At 51.4% G+C, this 19,407-nt stretch overlaps 1 protein-coding gene across 1 annotated transcript in view; it reads left to right on the top strand.

The window, feature by feature from the left end:
* NOP14 (NOP14 nucleolar protein) overlaps positions 1-19,407 on the top strand; it is a 28,826-nt gene that overhangs the window by 7,748 nt on the left and 1,671 nt on the right. Inside the window, exons 4-15 of the mRNA XM_008018064.3 lie at positions 3,733-3,872; positions 4,678-4,812; positions 5,752-5,874; positions 8,226-8,357; positions 9,309-9,588; positions 11,102-11,232; positions 11,892-11,977; positions 12,948-13,083; positions 13,898-13,999; positions 14,883-15,036; positions 16,764-16,923; positions 17,373-17,520. Of these exons, the coding sequence (XP_008016255.3) occupies positions 3,733-3,872; positions 4,678-4,812; positions 5,752-5,874; positions 8,226-8,357; positions 9,309-9,588; positions 11,102-11,232; positions 11,892-11,977; positions 12,948-13,083; positions 13,898-13,999; positions 14,883-15,036; positions 16,764-16,923; positions 17,373-17,520 (1,727 nt within the window). The remainder of the gene's footprint in view (positions 1-3,732; positions 3,873-4,677; positions 4,813-5,751; positions 5,875-8,225; positions 8,358-9,308; positions 9,589-11,101; positions 11,233-11,891; positions 11,978-12,947; positions 13,084-13,897; positions 14,000-14,882; positions 15,037-16,763; positions 16,924-17,372; positions 17,521-19,407) is intronic.

Below are 19,407 nucleotides of genomic sequence, written 5' to 3' on the forward strand. Positions count from 1 at the left end.
GAGGAGGCGCCCTGGTGCCCCGTGGGCTAGAGGAGGTGCCGTGGTGTGCCTGTGACTAGGGGAGGCGCCGTGGTGTGCCCGTGACTAGGGGAGGCGCCGTGGTGCGCCGTGGGCTAGAGGAGGCGCCGTGGTGCTCCCGTGACTAGGGGAGGCGCTGTGGTGCGCAGCTGACTAGGGGAGGCGCCGTGGTGCTCCCGTGACTAGGGGAGGCGCTGTGGTGCGCAGCTGACTAGGGGAGGCGCTGTGGTGCTCCCGTGACTAGGGGAGGCGCTGTGGTGCGCAGCTGACTAGGGGAGGCGCCGTGGTGCTCCCGTGACTAGGGGAGGCGCTGTGGTGCGCAGCTGACTAGGGGAGGCGCTGTGGTGCGCAGCTGACTAGGGGAGGCGCTGTGGTGCGCAGCTGACTAGGGGAGGCGCTGTGGTGCTCCCGTGACTAGGGGAGGCGCTGTGGTGCGCAGCTGACCAGGGGATGCGCCGGTGACTAGGGTAGGCGCTGTGGTGCGCAGCTGACTAGGGGAGGCGCTGTGGTGCTCCCGTGACTAGGGGAGGCGCTGTGGTGCGCAGCTGACTAGGGGATGCGCCCGTGACTAGGGGAGGCGCTGTGGTGCGCCCCTGACTAGGGGAGGCGCTGTGGTGCGCCCGTGACTAGGGGAGGCGCTGTGGTGCGCCCGTGACTAGGGGAGGCGCTGTGGTGCGCCCCTGGTTGGGGAGGCGCGGCGCTGTGGTGCGCCCGTGACTAGGGGAGGCGCTGTGGTGCGCCCCTGGTTGGGGAGGCGCGGCGCTGTGGTGCGCCCCTGGTTGGGGAGGCGCGGCGCTGTGGTGCGCCCGTGACTAGGGGAGGCGCTGTGGTGCGCCCCTGGTTGGGGAGGCGCGGCGCTGTGGTGCGCCCGTGGTTGGGGAGGCGCTGTGGTGCACCGCTGACTAGAGCAGAAGTGGGACTGAGTTTCTCCGAGTAACAGGTCCTGGGAATTCAGCTATTCATTCCTGATTTCCTATCCTTTGATTTTGATTATGAGCTCACCAAAACCCAGGTAATTTTTGTAAAAGAAAAGCCTCTTACATGTGAAAATAAATACACTGAATTTGTCATGAGGAGACAAATTCTGTTTTGTTCAACTGTCACAGGGTCTGTTCTCTTAGATTAGGAGAATTTCATCTTAAAAACCATCCTGTGAGCACTTTACCGCTGCGGAAGCTGAGACTAAGGACCAGAGTTGGTGGTACTTGCTCAGGCTTCGTAACCAGAGGGGGCGGGGCTTCAATTCCCAGGTAGCCTGACTCCTAAATTGTAGCTGCTGTGTGCTGTTTTACACTGAATACAGACATTTCACCTACTGTAAATATACTGTTTGGACTTCAAAATAAATAGATACATAAAAAATCTTTCTAACCAAATCCTAATACAAACTCATTAAGGGAGGATTTCCTTTTTTTTTTAATAATCCTTTTCTGAATCTTTTATATAATTAATACAAGCTTATTAGTTGGCATTTTGCAAATCTTTTAAGAAACTATTATGATGGTACATGTATGCAGCCATAAAAAAGAATGAGATCATGTCTTTTGTGGGAATGTGGATGTAACTGGAGGCCATCCATCATCCTTAGCAAACTAACTCAGGAACAGAAAACCAAATACCACACTTTCTCACTTGTAAGTGGGGGCTAAATGATGAGAACTCTTGAACACAAAGAAGGAAACAGCAGGCATGGGGATCTAGAGAGGGAGGGAAAGGAGCAGAGAAGATCACCGTTGGACTTAGTACCTGGGTGATGAAATGATCTGTACAACAAACCCCCATGACACGAGTTTACCTGTGTAACAAACCTTCATATGTACCCCCAAACCTAAAATAAAAGTTTAAAAAAAAAAAAAAGAAAATAGCGTGATCGACCTTGGATTACTAGGGTACTAAATAGTGTTTTCTGATATGCTTAGTTTTCCAGGAAGGAAATCATTAGTTTCTGGAAATCAGGAATCATTCATTCATTCACTTACCAATACTGGTTTATGTGCCAGGCACTGTTCTCGGTTCCAGAGAAATGGCAGTGTCAAAACAGAAAGCCATGCCCTCCTTCAGCTCACATTTTATGGGGAGACCCAAACATTAAACAAATATGTCACCAAATTATGCTGTCTGATCAAAGGTGGAAGTGCTGTGGAGGAAAAAGCAGGAAACAGCAGCACATGCCATTGAGGCGTCTTGTTCAGCCTCACTGGAGTGTGGTAGCATGACCACGGCTCACTGCAGCCTTGGCTTCCTGGGCTCAAGCAATCCTACCATCTCAGCCTCCAGAGTAGCTGGGACTACAGGTGTGCGCTACCATGCCTGACCAAGATTTTGGCTTTTACTTGAGAAAAGGAGTCTGGGTGTTGGAGCCAAGGAATCGCATAGTGTGACAAGACAAAGCCAGTGGAATTTCCCAGCAAACTGGATACAGGTGTGGGAGACAGGCATCAAGGACGACTCCAGGGGTGTGTGGCCTAAGCACCTGGGAAGATAGAATTGCCATTTGTTGTGATGAGAAGACTGGGATAGATGGGTTTGGGGGAGTTTGAAATGCCCGCTAGCCATCCACGGTGCAGTGCTGGAGGTGCAGTCGAGTTCAGGGAGAATGCAGGCTGGAGACGGGCACTGGATGCTGTCAGCACAGAGACTGACTGAGGCTGCCAAGGGAATACGAGTAGTTAGAGGACAGACAGCAGGAACTGCGACCTGAAGAGTTGGAGAAGAGGAGACAGTGAGGCCCTGGCGGCAGGGTTGGACTAGAAGCCAAAAAGAGAAAGCTTTTCTAGAATGAGTGGTGAATGTGTTGAGCACTGCTGGTAGAGAGAGGAAGACTGAGAACTGACCCATCACTCAGGCAAGACTGCGTTTCAGAGGAGACGCAGGGGAGAGTCAGAGAGGGATGAAGAGAAAGGAGAGAGGGGGTTGAGAAGGGAGTGGAGGTGGGGAGCCCAGGCAGGCACCAGGCTAGGGCCCTGCTGGTCAGGGAGTTGCTGGCATGCTGGAGGCCCAAGCTGGAGAAACCATCTTAACATTTGTTTCGGTTATGATGTGGGCCTTTGGATATATCATTTCCCATCTGAGCCTCTTTTTCATTTGAGAAATTGGATTTTTAAAGGTTTATTTTATTCCAAATGTGATGTTTCCTACAATGTTTAATTTCTCTTCTGCCCTAGTGAGTAGGGCAGCCTGAAGATTGGTGGCCCTGGTAGATGATTCCTGCTCCTCCCTTAGCTCGGGCTTTGGAGTCTCTAGGCCCTGCCCAGGGAGCTGGGAGGGACACAGACTGTGCCACTGATCCTAGGCGACACCCCCACCAAGACCCTGGAGCCAGCTTGCTCTGGGCTTGCCAGTCTTCACTAGAACCAGCACCATCAAAAATAGGTGCTCGGTGTTTCCAGCCACTTGGGTTATAGCCAGTTGGGAGTGTAATGGGTCTGGGTTTTCTCAGAGTGGCTTACCTTGGGTATGTCTCAAGTGCCATTGTGCCTGTGGTCTCAGGCCAGGCTGTTGCGTGTGAGCATTTTTTTCTCAAATATGGAATTTTCCAGAGCACTGTGGGGGAAGCGCTGGCAGAGTGCTAAGGAAACGCTTCCCACGCCAGGGCTGTGCTTCACTGGGGTTTCTGCCTTTCGCTCCCCCCTGGGGCTGGGCTTCACTGGGGTTTTCTGCCTTTCACTCCACGCCAGGGCTGGGCTTCACTGGGGTTTCTGCCTTTCGCCCCAGCTGAGCTGACTGCTGCCCACTTCGGAGGCGGCGGCGGGCTCCTGCACAAGAAGACTCAGCAGGAAGGCGAGGAGCAGGGGAAAGCCAAGTCCCGGAAGGAGCTGATTGAAGAGCTCATTGCCAAGTCTAAACAAGAGAAGGTGGGTTAGCCAGTGTTCTTGACCATCTTCTCCATGGTAAGACAGGCTCACCAAGATGTGTTTGAGCTTTTTTTCCCTGTACATTTTTAGGCTGTGTTTAATATTTTATATGAGTTTAATAAAAGCATTTATTTTGAATAGGAATTTTAAAAATCACATAAAGCATATACCTCTGACAGGTTTTGGTTCTTTTGCCTTTTTTTGGTTTAAGTTTTGTTTTATTTTGAGATGTGGTCTCTGTTGCCCGGGCTGGAGTACAGTGTCACGATCAAAGCTCACTGTGGCCTCTAACTCCTGGGCTCAAGGATCAAGTGATCCTCCCACCTCAGCTCCCCTAGCAGCTAGGGGGCACCACCATGTCCAGCTAATTATTGTTTTATGTTTTGTGGAGATGGGGATCATGCTGTGTCGACCAGGCTGGTCTCAAACTCCTGGCCTCAAGCAGTTCTCCCACCTTGGCCTAGTTGGAAAGCACAGGGTGAGCCACCGCACCTGGCACGGATGGGTTTTTTGTTGTTGCTGGTTTTAATATCTGGCATGTACCCAAAAAATCACTTTTTTTTTCATTTGCCGTGAACTGCTCAGAGTATCTAAGTTAATGGTTTATGGCGGGAAATGATTGCCGTCTGAGGAGATTTTGTAGCTTGGCATTTAAAACACTAATTTCTCCTGGCCTCTTTTCTCTGTTGAAACGTTTGGTGCCGACTGAGTGGTCACCGTGCGTGTCCTTGGCGCTGACATTGGGCCTCTGGGTTGAAGTCCAATGGTAATGATATGTGGTGTGTGTCTGTTATTTTTTCCCCAGAGGGAGAGACAAGCTCAACGAGAAGATGCCCTCGAGCTCACAGAGAAGCTAGACCAAGACTGGAAAGAAATTCAGACTCTCCTGTCCCACAAAACTCCCAAGTCAGAGAACAGAGATAAAAAGGAGAAACCCAAGGTGGGAGCCAAGTGACTGAAAGAAACTTTTCACTTACTGAACCTGGCTGACTGTCCAGAGAAAGTCTGTTTCCTTCAGGACAAGTCTCTGTTGAACATTGATACTGAATTAGCTGCTGTGTGTAATCTTGGGGTGGAAGTAGATTCAGTTACTTGAGTCTGTATTCCAAGTGAATTCAACTGAAGAAAGGGGTGTTTCTGGATGGAAGAAGTACTTCAGGGTGGACACATCAGAACAGGTGTCTGAACTTCCCTGTGGCGCATTTGTCTGTTGATACATAATACATACACTTAATATACATTTACTTACTTTTTCCTCTATAAACAGTGCTTGTTTCCTACTGCATTCTCTTTAGTCTAAACTGTTGGAAAATGCATTTGTTTAAGAAACTGGGTTCTCAGAGAAATCTAGATTTTGCCAGATTAGTGTCATGTGGTCATCTGTACATCTTTGTGAGTCACCCTTGCTATTACTGTTACTTTACTTAATTTGCCATGTTCAGGGCATAATGCCTGGATAAGTAGTGTTTTTATTGTTGTTTGAGACTGAGTCTCGCTGTGTCACCCAGGCTGGAGTGTAGTGGTGCAATCTTGGCTCACTGCAACCTCCACCTCCCGGGTTCAAGCGATTCTCTTGCCTCAGCCTCCCAAAGTGCTGAGATTACAGGCATGAGCCACTGTGCCCAGCCTGTTTTTGTTAAGAGAAGAATTTTTCTAGGGGTAAACAAATTCTTTGTGACCAAATATCCACTGATTTTGCAATCTTGAAGGCTGATGAGAACAGTTTTCTCTCTCGAAGAAAAGATGTAGATGTGGCTTAACTACTTCAATAACATTATCCAGCCATTACTAGAATGTGCCAGGAAGCTAGATATTTTCTTTTTGTAAAATAAGAAATAAATATATTTTTTAAATGAAAAATTTCTTCTTTCTGCCTTAGCCCGATGCATATGACATGATGGTTCGTGAACTTGGCTTTGAAATGAAGGCGCAGCCCTCTAACCGGATGAAGACGGAGGCAGAATTGGCAAAGGAAGAGCAGGAGCGCCTCAAGAAGCTGGAGGTAGGGTGGCAGCACCTCAGGAGCAGGGCTGTGCTGCTGTCCATCCACAGCCCCTTCTGCTCCATTTTGCACGATGGGCTGAAGAGAATACTCTGTTTGATCAGTGGAATATTTTAGTCCATTTAAAGTTTATATTTATTCATGATTACCTTTTTTTTTCTTTTTTGTTGAGACGGAGTTTCACTCTGTCCCCCAAGCTGGAGTGCAGTGGCGCAATCTCGGCTCACTGCAAGCTCCGCCTCCCGGGTTCACACCATTCTCCTGCCTCAGCCTCCTGAGTAGCTGGGACCACAGGCACGTGCCACCACACCTGGCTAATTTTTTTGTATTTTTAGTAGAGATGGGGTTTCACCATGTTAGCCAGGATAGTCTCAATCTTCTGAACTCGTAATCTGCCCGCCTTGGCCTCCCAAAGTGCTGGGATTACAGGCGTGAGCCACCGCACCCGACATGAATAACTTTTTATTTCTGATTATAAAAGCAAAAACAAAATAAAATGCAAATAATACCCAAATACAGCAAATTAAAAGTGGACTTTTTATTTATTTTTTTTGAGACAGAGTTTCACTCTGTTGCCGAGGCTGGAGTGTCGTAGTGTGATCTTGGCTCACTACAACCTCCGCCTCCCAGGTTCAAGCAATTGACCTACCTCAGCCTCCTGAGTACCTGGCGTTACAGCTGCCCCCACCACGCCCAGCTAATTTTTGTATTTTTAGTAGAGATGGGATTTCACTATGTTGGCCAGGCTGGTCTCAAACTCCTGACCTCAAGCAATCCACCCATCTTGGCCTCCCAAAGTGCTGAGATTACAGGCATGAGCCACTGTGCCCAGCCAAAAATGGACATTCCTTAATAATTACTCTATCCCAAAACATCTACTAACAATGTAATGAGTATATTATCTTGTAAGCTTTTTTTTTTAAATGCAGTTTTAAAAAATTCATTGCGTTAAAACAAAAACGAAGTAAAGACACTTCTACAGCTGGCTGAGTTTTTTCGTTTGTTTTTTGTTGTTGTTTGTTTTGTTTTCCAAGGCAGAGTCTTGCTCTTGTCACCCGGGCTGGAGTACAGTGGCACGATCTCGGCTCGCTGCAACTTCTGCCTCCCAGGTTCAAGCAATTCTCCTGCCTCAGCCTCCCAAGTAGCTGGGATTACAGGCACCTGCCACCACACCCGGCTAATTTTTGTATTTTTAGTAGAGACAGGGTTTCACCATGTTGGCCAGGCTGGTCTTGAACTCCAGACCTCAGGTGATCCACCCACCTTGGCCTCCCAAAGTTCTGGGATTACAGGCGTGAGCCACTGTACCCAACCACATTTGTTTTTTTTTTTTAAACAAGGTCTCTGTTGCCGTGACTGGAGTGTAGTGGCACGATCACAGCTCACTGCAGCCTCAACCTCCCAGGCTCAGGCAGTCCTTCTGCCTCTGCCTTGCAGGTGACCACAGACTCACACCACTATGCCCAGCTAATTTTTTTTTTTTTTTTTTTTTGAGATAGAGTCTCACTCTGTCGCCCAGCTAGAGTACAGTGGCACAATCTTGGCTCACTGCAAACTCCACCTCCTGGGTTCAAGTGATTCTTCTGCCTCAGCCTCCTGAGTACCTGGGATTACAGGCGCCCGACACCATGCCCGGCTAATTTTTGTATCTTTAGTAGAGACAGGATTTTGCCGTGTTGGCCAGGTGGTCTTGAACTCCTGACCTCAGGTGATCCACTTACTTCAGCTTCCCAAAGTGCTAGGATTACAGGTGTGAGCCACTGCGCCTGGCCCCAGCTGATTTTTAAAAATGGTTTGTATAGATGAGCATCTCCTTATGTTGCCTCGGCTGTTCTCAAACTCCTGGGCTCAGCTGATCCTCCCACCGCGGCCTCCCACAGTGCTGGGGTTACAGGCATGAGCTGCCATCACACCTGGCTCAGCTGGCTGTTTTCACGTAACCACATCACTAGCTTCTTCCCATGTCCAGTATGTGGTCAAATAGTGGAGGCCCTGGAGCTGCTTGTTCTTGGCGTCCTGGCTCCTCTTCTCTCGGTGCAGGGGGTGATGAGTTCCAGTCGGGGCTGACCAGCAGAATTTTGCTATGAAGACCTCAGAATAATAGGCTTGCCTGGTGACTGGAGAGTGTTGGCCACAAAGTTTGAACCGCTGATTTTGTTAAATGAGGAAGGTACTGCTTAGCAAGTATTTGCATGCCTGATTGAAAACTGCAGGCAGAAAGCAAGCTGGATGCACCAGCCTCACAGCTGGGAGGACCGTAGGCCCAGCCCGCTGCCCAGGGCAGGACTGCACGCCTCCTCACCAAGTGTTGGAGGAGTGTGCCCTAAGACATCTCATTTCTTCCTGCTCAGGCTGAGAGGCTTCGAAGAATGCTTGGAAAGGATGAGGATGAAAATGTGAAGAAACCAAAACATGTATCAGCAGATGATCTGAATGATGGCTTCGTGCTAGATAAAGATGACAGGCGTTTGCTTTCCTACAAAGTAAGATATTTGCCTTCATTTTCTCTCTTTTTTTCCTAATTTAAAAACATTTTTTGGTATTCATTTTAGGAATTTATTACAGTTGGGAATTTTAAATCTTTTTAACCAGTTTCTCTAAAGTTCTTTATCTGGGTGTTTATGGTATATCAAGTATCAAAACTTTAGACAGGAGGCTTTAATAATAGTGTGTGCATTGGCTTGCTCATGCTCTGTCTCTCTCTGTCTCTCTCTCTCTCTCTCTCTCTCTCTCTCTCTCTCTCTGTCAAAGGAACACAGATAAAACCGATTACTTGGTTAACATCAACTACTTCTGTTAATAACGGCATGATTCTGTCTACATGACCTCAGCATACTATCGAGGGAGCTAACTCAAGGCTAGAGTTGTGAATTTTCTCTGAGTGATGTCATTGAGTTTCTGTGACTGGTGTAGTTTTTAATTCACGAACTTTATAAATTGATACCCTTTTCTCGTTTTAAGAGTGTATCAATCAGGGTCCAGGGAAGCAAAATAGGCAGGACAGGTTTCAAGCAGAAGAGGTCCACACCGGAAAATGGATACTGATAAAAACACTAGGTTACCTGCAGGAGCAGAAGGTGCAGCCCTCCCAAACCAGTGGTGGGTGCTGTAGAGACACTCCCAGTGCTCAAGCCCACGGCCACTGAACACCTTCCAAATCCTGATCCCATGCTGCTCCCTGGCAGAACCTGAACCTGGCCCAGCATCCTGCAGCAGGGTTCGCTGGGAACTTGTAGCTCCTATGGCTCAAATAGCCTAGCAGCAGGTGGTGGGCAGGAGGCCTAATGCCAGTGGGCAAATGGAGCATACAGGTTTGTGTTCCTTGCAACCACATAGGAAGCACTGATGTGTGCTGCCTCTTGATGTGGCTGCGAGATGGTCCAGTGGTTGTCTCAGCCTGTCCTGATGCCCTGTGGTTTCCACGCTCTTGGTAGGATGGAAAGATGAATGTCGAGGAAGATGGCCAGGAAGAGCAAAGCAAGGAAGACAGTGACCCTGAGAGCAACGAGGAAGAAGGTGACAGTTCAGGCAGGGAGGACACAGAGGAGAATGATAGTCCAGATAGCCACTCGGACCTGGAATCCAACGTAGAGAGCGAGGAAGAAAACGAGAAGCCAGCAAAAGAGCAGCGGCAGACTCCTGGGAGAGGGCCGACGAGCGGCAAGGAAAGAGCTGGAGAAGCTGCCGGAGACGAGCTGCCCTACACGTTCGCAGGTGGGCAAGTGCGTGGGTTTCCTCAGGTTCTCGGATAACCTTTATGACCTGGCCATAGCTGTGTGTGTTCGTCTCCCGCCCAGGAGGTGCATTTGTGGAGTGGGGACCAAGGATGCCCTTGGGAGTGCGTGGACATACCCCGTGTCTGCTGATCCAGGTCTTAGAGCGAGTGGTCATGTTAGTTTGTCACTATGGTTCTGTGGGCCGGCCCCAGATGGGCCAGACGCATCTCTCTGTAGTGGTGCCTTCACCTCCCTTGTAGCATACGGTCAGCCTCTTGTGGCGGACCAGAGAGGCAGGGCTGGGGAGGTGAGTAAGCATCTGTGAGAAGGCTTCCATGTTCCCACCTGGGCCTCCTGCTTGGCCACGTAACATTTTAGATGGAATATACAGTGTTGTTTTGTCTAGTATCTGGAGAAAAACTGTCTAGGCCAGGTGCGTGGCTGACGCCTGTGATCCCAACAGTTTGGGAGGCCAAGGTGGGTGGGTCACTTGAGCCTTGGAATTTGAGACCAGCCTGGGCAACATTGCAAAACCTCGTCTCTGCCAAAAATATTAAAAATAAGCCTGGTGCAGTGGCTTGTGCCTGTGTTCCCAGCTACTCAAGAGGCTGTGGTGGGAGGATCACTTGAGCCTGGGAGGCTGAGGTTGCAGTGAGCCGCGATCACACCACTGCACTCCAGCCTGGGTGACAGAGCAGGACCCTGTCTCAAAAAAAAGAAGAAAATGGTCGGGTTCTAGTAAGCAATGCCGAATTGTCCTGTGCCTGCAGGATGCTTCCAGAGGAGAAGCTAGTGGTGAAGCTGGCCTCTGTGATGTGCCCTCTGGTGGCAAGAGTCTCATGAGCTGACACTGCTTGGCTCGTAGTGGCTCCTTCCAGGTCTTTCTGAAGTGGTCTGGGCACTAAACCCAGTGCCCTGCCACCGAGATGCTCCAAAACTGTGGGTGTTTTAGCAAATTCCTAATAGAGGAAAGGTGGGAGGGCATTTCCTTATTAGCCTGTTCCCAGGTGCATGATCGCTCCTGACAGCCCAGGTCAGGATGGCTGATACCCCTCCAGATGTGCCAGAGCAAAAGCTGGTGGGTTTGTTGTGATTGTGAAGTAGAACAGTTATATGAAATTACCTCTATGTTAGCAGACATGTAAGTAATTCTCATTTTAAATGTTAAATGTGGGCCAGGTACGGTGGCTCATGCCTGTAATCCCAGCACTTTGGGAGGCCAAGGTAGGCAGATCACCTGAGGTCAGGAGCTTGAGACCAGCCTCGCCAACATGGTGAAGCCCTCTCTCTACTAAAAATACAAAAATTAGCCAGGCATGGTGGCAAGTGCCTGTAGTCCCAGCTACTCAGGAGGCTGGGGCAGGAGAATGGCTTGAACCCAGGAGGCAGAAGTTTCAGTGAGCTGAGATCGCACCACTGCACTCCAGCCTGGGCAACAGAGCTGGAAAAAAAAAAAATAATATATATATATATATATGTTAAATGTGCAGTATGTTTTGTGTTTTTGATAGCCCCTGAATCCTATGAGGAACTAAGATCTCTATTGTTAGGAAGATCGATGGAAGAGCAGCTTTTGGTGGTGGAGAGAATTCAGAAGTGCAACCACCCAAGTCTCGCAGAAGGAAACAAAGAAAAATTAGAAGTACGTGGATTGAGTGTGTGTGGAGTCCTGGGAGTGTCGGCACAGCCCCGTATATGAATGCCAGAATTGTGTGAAGTTGTGCAACGGCCACGTGTGCCTCAGGCCAGATGGGGCCAGCCTATCACCTGGTTACCTATGATGATGGCTGGGAACACTTGGTATGGCACAGGCAGAGTCCTCCCTTGGCTTTGGCTCCTCTCTAAGCCTCGTGCCAGAGCCAGCCAGAGGCAGGCATGGGGACCTTCACCTTCATGTTACAGGGGAGGACACTAAGGTTCACAAAGCCACAGTGGCAGAGCCAGACTGCTGTCAGATAGGTGGCTGTGATTGTGCCCTTTCCTCTCAGTGAGAGGTGCATGTTCCGTGTGGAGGGCGCCGTGCTGTGTGTGCTCCTCATGTTGCTTTCCTAGTGATGTGTTTGCTGTTCTACAGAAGGATGCACCTGACCCTTAGCTTTCCCCCCTCTACACTTTCTAGTGCTTAGCAAGTTCTAGCAGTGTCTTTGCTTGCATGTTAGAAGGCTGCTCATGTCTGTATCCCTGGGCTCCCCTGCCCCACCTGGTTGTCACCAGAATGCAGCTGGTCTGGAAGCTGTGTGCCTGTGGCTTTGTTCTTGGTGCTGAGCACTGAGCTTTATCTCCCAATTCATGTTCCTGCAGAAACTGTTTGGCTTTCTTTTGGAGTACGTTGGCGATTTAGCTACAGATGACCCACCAGACCTCAGAGTAATTGATAAATTGGTTGTGTAAGTAAAAAACGTGTGTTATCCGGGATGTGGGGCTGAGCAGAACAATTTTTCTCCCATTTAGAGTCATAAAAACACATTCCAGAGTTACTAAGGTAGGTGGCATGGTGGCGTCAGCATGCCAGGTGGACGGGTGGTCACCCAGGGTTTGTGAGTGTCACAGCACAAGCCCGCATCTCACACATGCCGCTCCAGCCACCGTAGAGCTGGGACTGACTTTTAACCACAAACAAGTTGATTTTGAAACAAGTGAACCCCTTTAGATTTGTGGCTGGGATGGGGTGGCTCATTGTAAGTTTCAAGCTTTGGGTGATTGAGAGATATTTGGAAAGCATGGTAGACACCCCGCCCCTCGCCCCTCAGTGAAACCCAGGTGGGCGGTTCTGCATGCCAGGGAGTGTGTCCCTCTTGTCTGCACGGGGCCTTCCAGGGCGAGTTCCCGCCCTCGCTGCACTCTAAGTCTGTGTGTCCGTGACCCACTCGGTGGCTCCTGGCCCCCGGGGCTGGTGGCAGGAAGAATGCCAGAGGGGCAGAGTTATCAGTTGAGAGTGTTGGTGTCGTATCCGTGAGAGCACACACCAGCTACCTGCCCTGTGCTGCACAGAGCTCTCCACGTCATCTGCGTACATGGAGACACTATCAAAGAAGTACCTGTCGTGAGGAATAAAGAGTTACTATGGAAAGTGCCTTGGAGCTCTCTGCTGCAGCTGCCACACAGAGCGGTGCCCCCAACAACGCTGTTACCACAAGATCAAGCTGTTTCTCCCACCACCTCCAGTCCATGTTATGGCCGAGTTTTTAGGAAATGGCAGAAGTGAGTGTAGACTGTTAAGAATACTGTTAGAAAAAGCAGATTCATCCAGTTCTTACTTGCTCAGTCAACAGGTGATTTCATAGGAAAATGGCTTGCAGGGTTTTTGTGTTACTTATCTAAAGTCATTCTCTCCTGACTTACATTTCTGCTGAACAGGCACTTATATAATCTTTGCCAGATGTTTCCTGAATCTGCAAGTGACGCTGTCAAATTTGTTCTCCGAGATGCCATGCATGAGATGGAAGAAATGATTGAGACCAAAGGCCGGGCAACATTGCCAGGGTTGGACGTGGTAAGCAGAGTTCAGTTTAGGCACTGCCCCTGCCATGGAGGTTCTGATGGTATCACAGAAGGCCGATGATGGGTACGATGCTCTTGGCCGCGCCCTGTCCTCCAGGGTGATCTGGAGCGAGAGCTGCAGGGCAGCGAGCCTGGGAGGGGAGGGCGCTCCTCCACTAGCCACGGACTAACGTGTGGGTCGTACAAGGAGATTCTGGTTTGATTCCACGTGAATGGTGCCATATTTGATCCAGTGACAGAAATGTTGGAAGGCAAATAGAACCACAATATTTTCCATAAGGGCCAAAGCCTATGGACTGGTTTTAATTGGTCTCGGTTTCTGTGTTGTTCAAAGGTTGGGAGACATTTGAACACTAAGATTTTTAACAATTTTATAACAGCCTCATGCTGTATTTTCAGCTTTAGTAACTTTAAGGAAATACTTGCTGAGATATGCTCTTTATTGCCTGGTGTTTGTGTTGAAATGGATTCACAATAGTTAGCGGAAGCTTAAAATTGTAGGTAGGACTTAGGTTAATGATTTTAATCCACTCCCCAAAACGGGATTTGAGCCCGTGTCTGTAACCATTGCTGACTGCTTCGGCGAAGCCTTCACGGGCCTCAGCACAGTGTCCTCACTGTACGTTTAGCTGTTTGACTCACGGTGGTTGGATGCCTGTTCTGTGACAGAGGCCAGAACTCTGGGCCAAGGAGATGCACCCTCTGCTCCCCAGAGCCTGTTCTTGGCTGCGGAGTGTTTGTGGGGAGGGCATATGGATGGACTTCATTTACTTTCTTTAACCTGTATGGTAACACTTTCTTTCCAGCTCATTTATTTGAAAATCACTAGCTTGCTGTTTCCAACTTCCGACTTCTGGCACCCGGTGGTGACCCCTGCCCTCGTGTGCCTGAGTCAGCTGCTCACCAAGGTGCGTCCTCTCCACACACGGCAGGGGCTGGCCTGCTGCACCACGGGTGGCCAGAGCCACAGCCCCTCGGGGGCTATTTAAGGGCCGCAGAGACTGAGCACTGGGGTTAGGCATAAGAAGGCCCATCTAAATGAGCCCTAGCTCGAGCAGCCCGAGATGTGGGTGGGAGTGGGAGAGCCTGGTTTGGCACCTCAAGGTTACAGATGGTGGGACCCCAGAAAACAACCTTTCGAGTTAGTGGTGAAGTTATCCAGTGTGAAGATAAGGGCTTTTGTTCCATTTTTGGCTTAAAAAGTTCAAACTGTTCCTTTTTCTTTATTAGGCATGTGATTGGTACATGCTTACTGCAGTAATCAATCGTACGCTCAGTATGGGTGGAAGGAACTTTATAAATGGTACAGCTCTGGCTGGGCGCAGTGGCTCATGCCTGTAATCCCAACACTTTGGGAGGCCGAGGCGGGCGGATTGCCTGAGGGCAGGAGTTCAAGACCAGCCTGGCCAGCATGGTGAAACCCCGTCTCTACTAAAAATACAAAAATTAGCTGGGTTTGGTGCCACATGCCTATAATCCCAGCTACTCCGGAGACTGAGGCAGGAGAATCACTGGAACCCGGGAGGCGGAGGTTGCAGTGAGCTGAGATTGTGCCATTGCACTCCAGCCTGGGCAACAGGAGTGAAACTCTGTCTCAGGGGAAAAAAAATCACTAATGCTCTTTATGTTTTTGTCATCTCACTTGATCCTCTCAACACTGCCATAAGGTGCAGGGGTTCCCTCTGTACCCGTGAAGCTCAGTGGGGTGTGTGGTTCAGGGAAGCCCGGTGGTTGGCCTAGCATGGCATGACATCGTCCCAGGACAGTAACCCCCCAAATATTCCTTTCCAGTGCCCCGTCCTGTCCCTCCAGGATGTGGTGAAGGGCCTGTTCGTGTGCTGCCTGTTCCTGGAGTATGTGGCTTTGTCCCAGAGGTTTATACCTGAGCTTATTAATTTTCTTCTTGGGATTCTTTACATAGCAACTCCAAACAAAGCAAGCCAAGGTGAGTTGATTTGAAGAAGCTTCCTACCAATATTTTATACTTTAGAGTTTTTTAAAGTAGTTTATACTCATTGTAGAAGGTTTAGAATATGGAAAAGTAGAGGAAACATACAAACCTGCCACCCGCCGTCCTGAGTAGCACCCTCTTTCCCTGTGTGTGAGCGTGTGCACGCCACGTGGGGAAAAGCAGCGCCACCGGTGACCTGTGCTGTCCAGTGTGGTCTCCATTGGCCAGAGTCTGAACTGAGACATGCCCTACGTGTGACACATGCCCAGGTGGCGAAGACTTAGTGCCAGAAATATTAAAATATCTTAATTTTTTGGATTATGTGTTAAAATCACAAATATTTTGGTATTTGGGGTTAGATAAGATCTATTGTTAAAATCAATTTTACCTTTTTACTTTTTCTCACATGACAACAAGGCAGTGTGAAAGTTCTCGTGTGGCTCACACAGGCATCGCTGCTGTGTTGCTTCTGTAACGCTCTGAACTCGGGAGGGAGGGCGGCAAGAGCAGCGCTGGGATGAGGAGCAGTCTGCCCACTGCCTGCCCTCCTGGGCCCTCACCCCAGCCCCTGTGCTCCTCCCCCTTCCCCTGATGCCAACTCTGCTCCCGGATGCTTCCTCAGCACTTGCTGCTTCCCTTTGCGGGGGCGAAGAGCCGCGCAGCCTCTGTCCTGAGCTCTTCCGTGTCTGTGGATGCCTCTCCCAGCCTGACCAGAGGTTGGACCTCAAGGCTAAGACCCCTGCCCTCTATTTCCAGTTCACTGTGCAGTGCCAAGCGCCTGCATGTCGAGGGGACTGACCTGAGGAGCAGGTGCTCTGGCATCATTCACACTGCCAGCAGAGTCCCTTCCAAGAGGGATCTGGCCATTCCTCCGGTTCAGTGCTCCCATTCTGCCACCCCCTGGCTCCCGAGGCTCCTGTCTGTCAGGCTTGGTGCTGGGCGCCAGAGGGGCATGGCTGCCTACATGCTCCCTGCCTCAGGGAGAGCCACCTGCAGATTGCTGCAGTCCCGCGTGTGAAGGGCTGTGACGGAACAGGCTGGGCACGGGTGGAGTCAAGGAGGGGGCGTGCATCTCGGCTTTGGGGGAGTGTGGGACGGGGCTTGACCCACCACCTTCCCCTCTCTCTTGGCCTGGCACCTCCGCCCCACTGTGCCTGTCTCCATCCCTCCCCCTACAGCCACGCCCTCAGCCTGGATTGCCCTTCTCTGTGGATTGACTCCTGCATGTCCTACAGGCCTTTGCTGACATCTGCCCCCTCAGGCCTCTCCCGCCCTGCACCGTCACCCCTGACTGACCCTGCTGTCTGCCCCCTGCCCCTCTGCTTTCCTTTCTCGTGTTCTGTCTGGTCCATTTGCTCCTCGGGGTGCTGTTCGCTGCCTGTCTCCCAACAGGGGCAGGGACTTCAGTCTGTTCCTGGATGTGGCCTGAGTGCCTCATCAGCCCCATGTGGTGCCTAGTAGGTCCCAGGACGTCTGTTGCAAGCAGGCCTCCCAGGCAGGATCAGGCACTTGGCTCTCACCGCACCCCCTGCCAGAGCTTTCCCCCTTCCCCTGAGGTGTCCCTGCCCACACTGAAACCCTCAGTGTCTGGCACAACCCAGAAACATAAAAATCAGTGTGTGTCTGTTAGAGAGTGAACTTCCACAGGCTTGGTGCTGCAGAGCCTGCTGGGAGCCCAGTAACGTTCAGGCCATCTCTGTCCTGTCGCACTCGGAATTCAGGTTCCACTCTGGTGCACCCTTTCAGAGCACTTGGGAAGAACTCGGAACTGCTTGTGGTGTCTGATAGAGAGGATGTGGCCACGTGGCAGCAGAGCAGCCTCTCCCTCCGCTGGGCGAGTGGACTGAGGGCCCTGACTTCAACAGAGGCCAATCACATCCGGTATGTGAGGGGACCCCACTTTGGGGCCTGTGCCCTACGCGTCCCCAGAGGCAGGAGGAGCCACTCGTGCTTTCTGATGGGCTGTTAGTGAACTTGCTGCCCGGCCGTTTGGCTTGATGGAGGGTGAAAGCCTTTCTGAGGCATGGTGCCCCTTTTTTTTCCATTTTCAAAATACATTTGTTTGATTTCACAAATCATAATTTGGAGCCAATAATGGAGCCACCCCATCCCAGCTGGCGCTGCGTTTCCCACAGCCTGCCCTCCTGCATTAGGCCTGGCCCTGAGCCTACCTTGCCCATGGGTGTGTGGGCCCAACCCTGGCCAGCTAAGGTGACCACATTGAATTTGTCAGCCTAGTGGAAGTGGGGAAGTTCATTTTTGCCATGTTACTGGTTTTGTCAGTGACAAATAGAACAAGTTGGACCTCTTCTTGCCTCCTGCCCTCACAGACTGTCCTGCCTGGCCGTGGGCCTGACCCTGCTGAAGCGCTGTGTGCCCATGTACGGGTCCCTGCCATCCTTCCACGCCATCATGGGGCCTCTCCGAGCCCTCCTCACAGATCACCTGGCGGACTGCAGCCACCCCCAGGAGCTCCAGGTGAGGCTTCCTGGCCACTCGGGTGCTTTACCTGGGCTCAGACATGTCCTTGAGCTGGGGCCAAGCTGGTGGCATTTGGTCATTTGAGGCTGCAGCTCTAAGTCAACACCATCTGCAAAATCACAAACATGAAAGGAAGTGAAATCCTAAAACTGGGCAGTGACAGGGAGCAGAGCTGGGCTGGAGTAGAGCACATGCTGCATCTCAGGCGGTAGCTGGGAACTGTCGCCTTGTGTGCCACCTCCAAGAGGCCGCACGGAGGGTGCACCAACGCCCGGGGGTCAGCCCCTGCTAGTCCTGGACAGTCAGCTCTGAACTGCGCCCTACAGTCCTGATGGGTTTTCCGAGGGTGGTCTTACCATCCTGCACAAGGTGACAGGAAGCCCCAATGGACAGTCTCAGGTGGACCCAAGAATGAGTCTTCGATGCCGGGCACATCCTGTCCTCTGTGGGCCGCTCGAAATTCACTTACAGCCTATCCGCCTCCCTCCCTTTCACCCTGACCCTGACAGGCTGTACCCTGCATCCACTTCCTGCTTGACATGGCTGTGGCTTGTGCCTTTCATCCTGCCCCAACCCCGTCCCTCAGCCCGCACCAGCGCAGGATGCTGCTAGAGCCGAAGGCATCAATGCCATGTCCACAGCTGCCCCTACATGGGTGCCCCGCACCACTAGCACAGCCCTGGCAGCCTTGCCTCGTGCCCTTCCCTCATGCGCTCCGGCCTTCTCGCAGGCCTGGCTCCGTCTCGGGAGTTGTTCTCTGTACCTGGAACTCCTCACAGCCGTGCTGCTCGCACCCATGCCCTTGGGAAGCCAGGCCTTCCCTGGCCCACACTGCGCCATGCTCCCTGTGTCTTGTCTGCGGTGCGGACCCCCAGGCACGTTACACCATCCTTGTCTCTGCCCCACTAGGATGAGAGTTCCATGAGGACAACTCGGCCCGTCCCTGGCCAGGTCCCTGGAGCATAGAGCAGACAAGCCAGCTATCACAGACTCCCATCGCCTCATCAAAGGCTGATGAGGAGGAGACATTAGCTCTGCCCCTTATCCTGTACCCACTTTCTGCTGATGTGGCCGTGGGTTGTGCCTTTCATTTAAAAAACTTTGGGTTGGCTGGCTAAGGGGCACAACAGGCCTTGTGGTCTTCATAGACTGAGCCAGTCAGGCCCTTGAGTTTAGTCTCCATGGAGACATGGCATTCAGGCACTCGAAGGTTACATCCAGATGGGCCCAGGAGTGGCTGTGTCTGTGGGGGCAGGCAGCCAGGGTTCCAGGACACACCTGTGCAAGAGAAAGCGGGTAGGACCAACGTCAGGGAACTGGCTTTCGGAAGATTGCTCAGAAGCCACCAGCCAACTCTTCTGGAAGCCAAGGTCTTGGCGAAAGTGGGCCTTAACCATCTGTTGGTTCTGTTGGCTTGAAAATAAGGTCAAACTGCCAAGACTGGTAGAAACCCTGCCCCACCTGGCACCAAGCGTCAGTCTGTACACCTGGGTTCTAGCGTGCACGCGGCCCCCCATGGCAGAAGGGGGTTCTCCTGTGAGCCTTCTCACGAAGCAGGTGGCTCATGGCCTTTCGTGCCAAGTTTGTCTGGGAAAGGGGTTCTGTGGACGTTTCTGGCTATGAGGAGCACAGACTATCATGACCTCCAAGTCCCCTCCTTTCAGAGTGCTCTCCGGGGCCAGCACACAGTGAGAAGCGCAGGCTATCATGACCTCCAAGTCCGCTCCTTTCAGAGTGCTCTCCGGGGCCAGCACGGGCCCCTCCCTCTTCAGCAAGACAGTGGCTTTACTTTGTTTTGGCTGTGCCAGACCTTGAGCAGCCATAGCCTTGGCTTCCCCTCCACCAGTGGGCACACAGCAAGGGCACCGTCCTGCTGCGGGGAGC

Source organism: Chlorocebus sabaeus, chromosome 27 (assembly GCF_047675955.1).
Source record: "Chlorocebus sabaeus isolate Y175 chromosome 27, mChlSab1.0.hap1, whole genome shotgun sequence".
Lineage (NCBI taxonomy): Eukaryota > Metazoa > Chordata > Mammalia > Primates > Cercopithecidae > Chlorocebus > Chlorocebus sabaeus.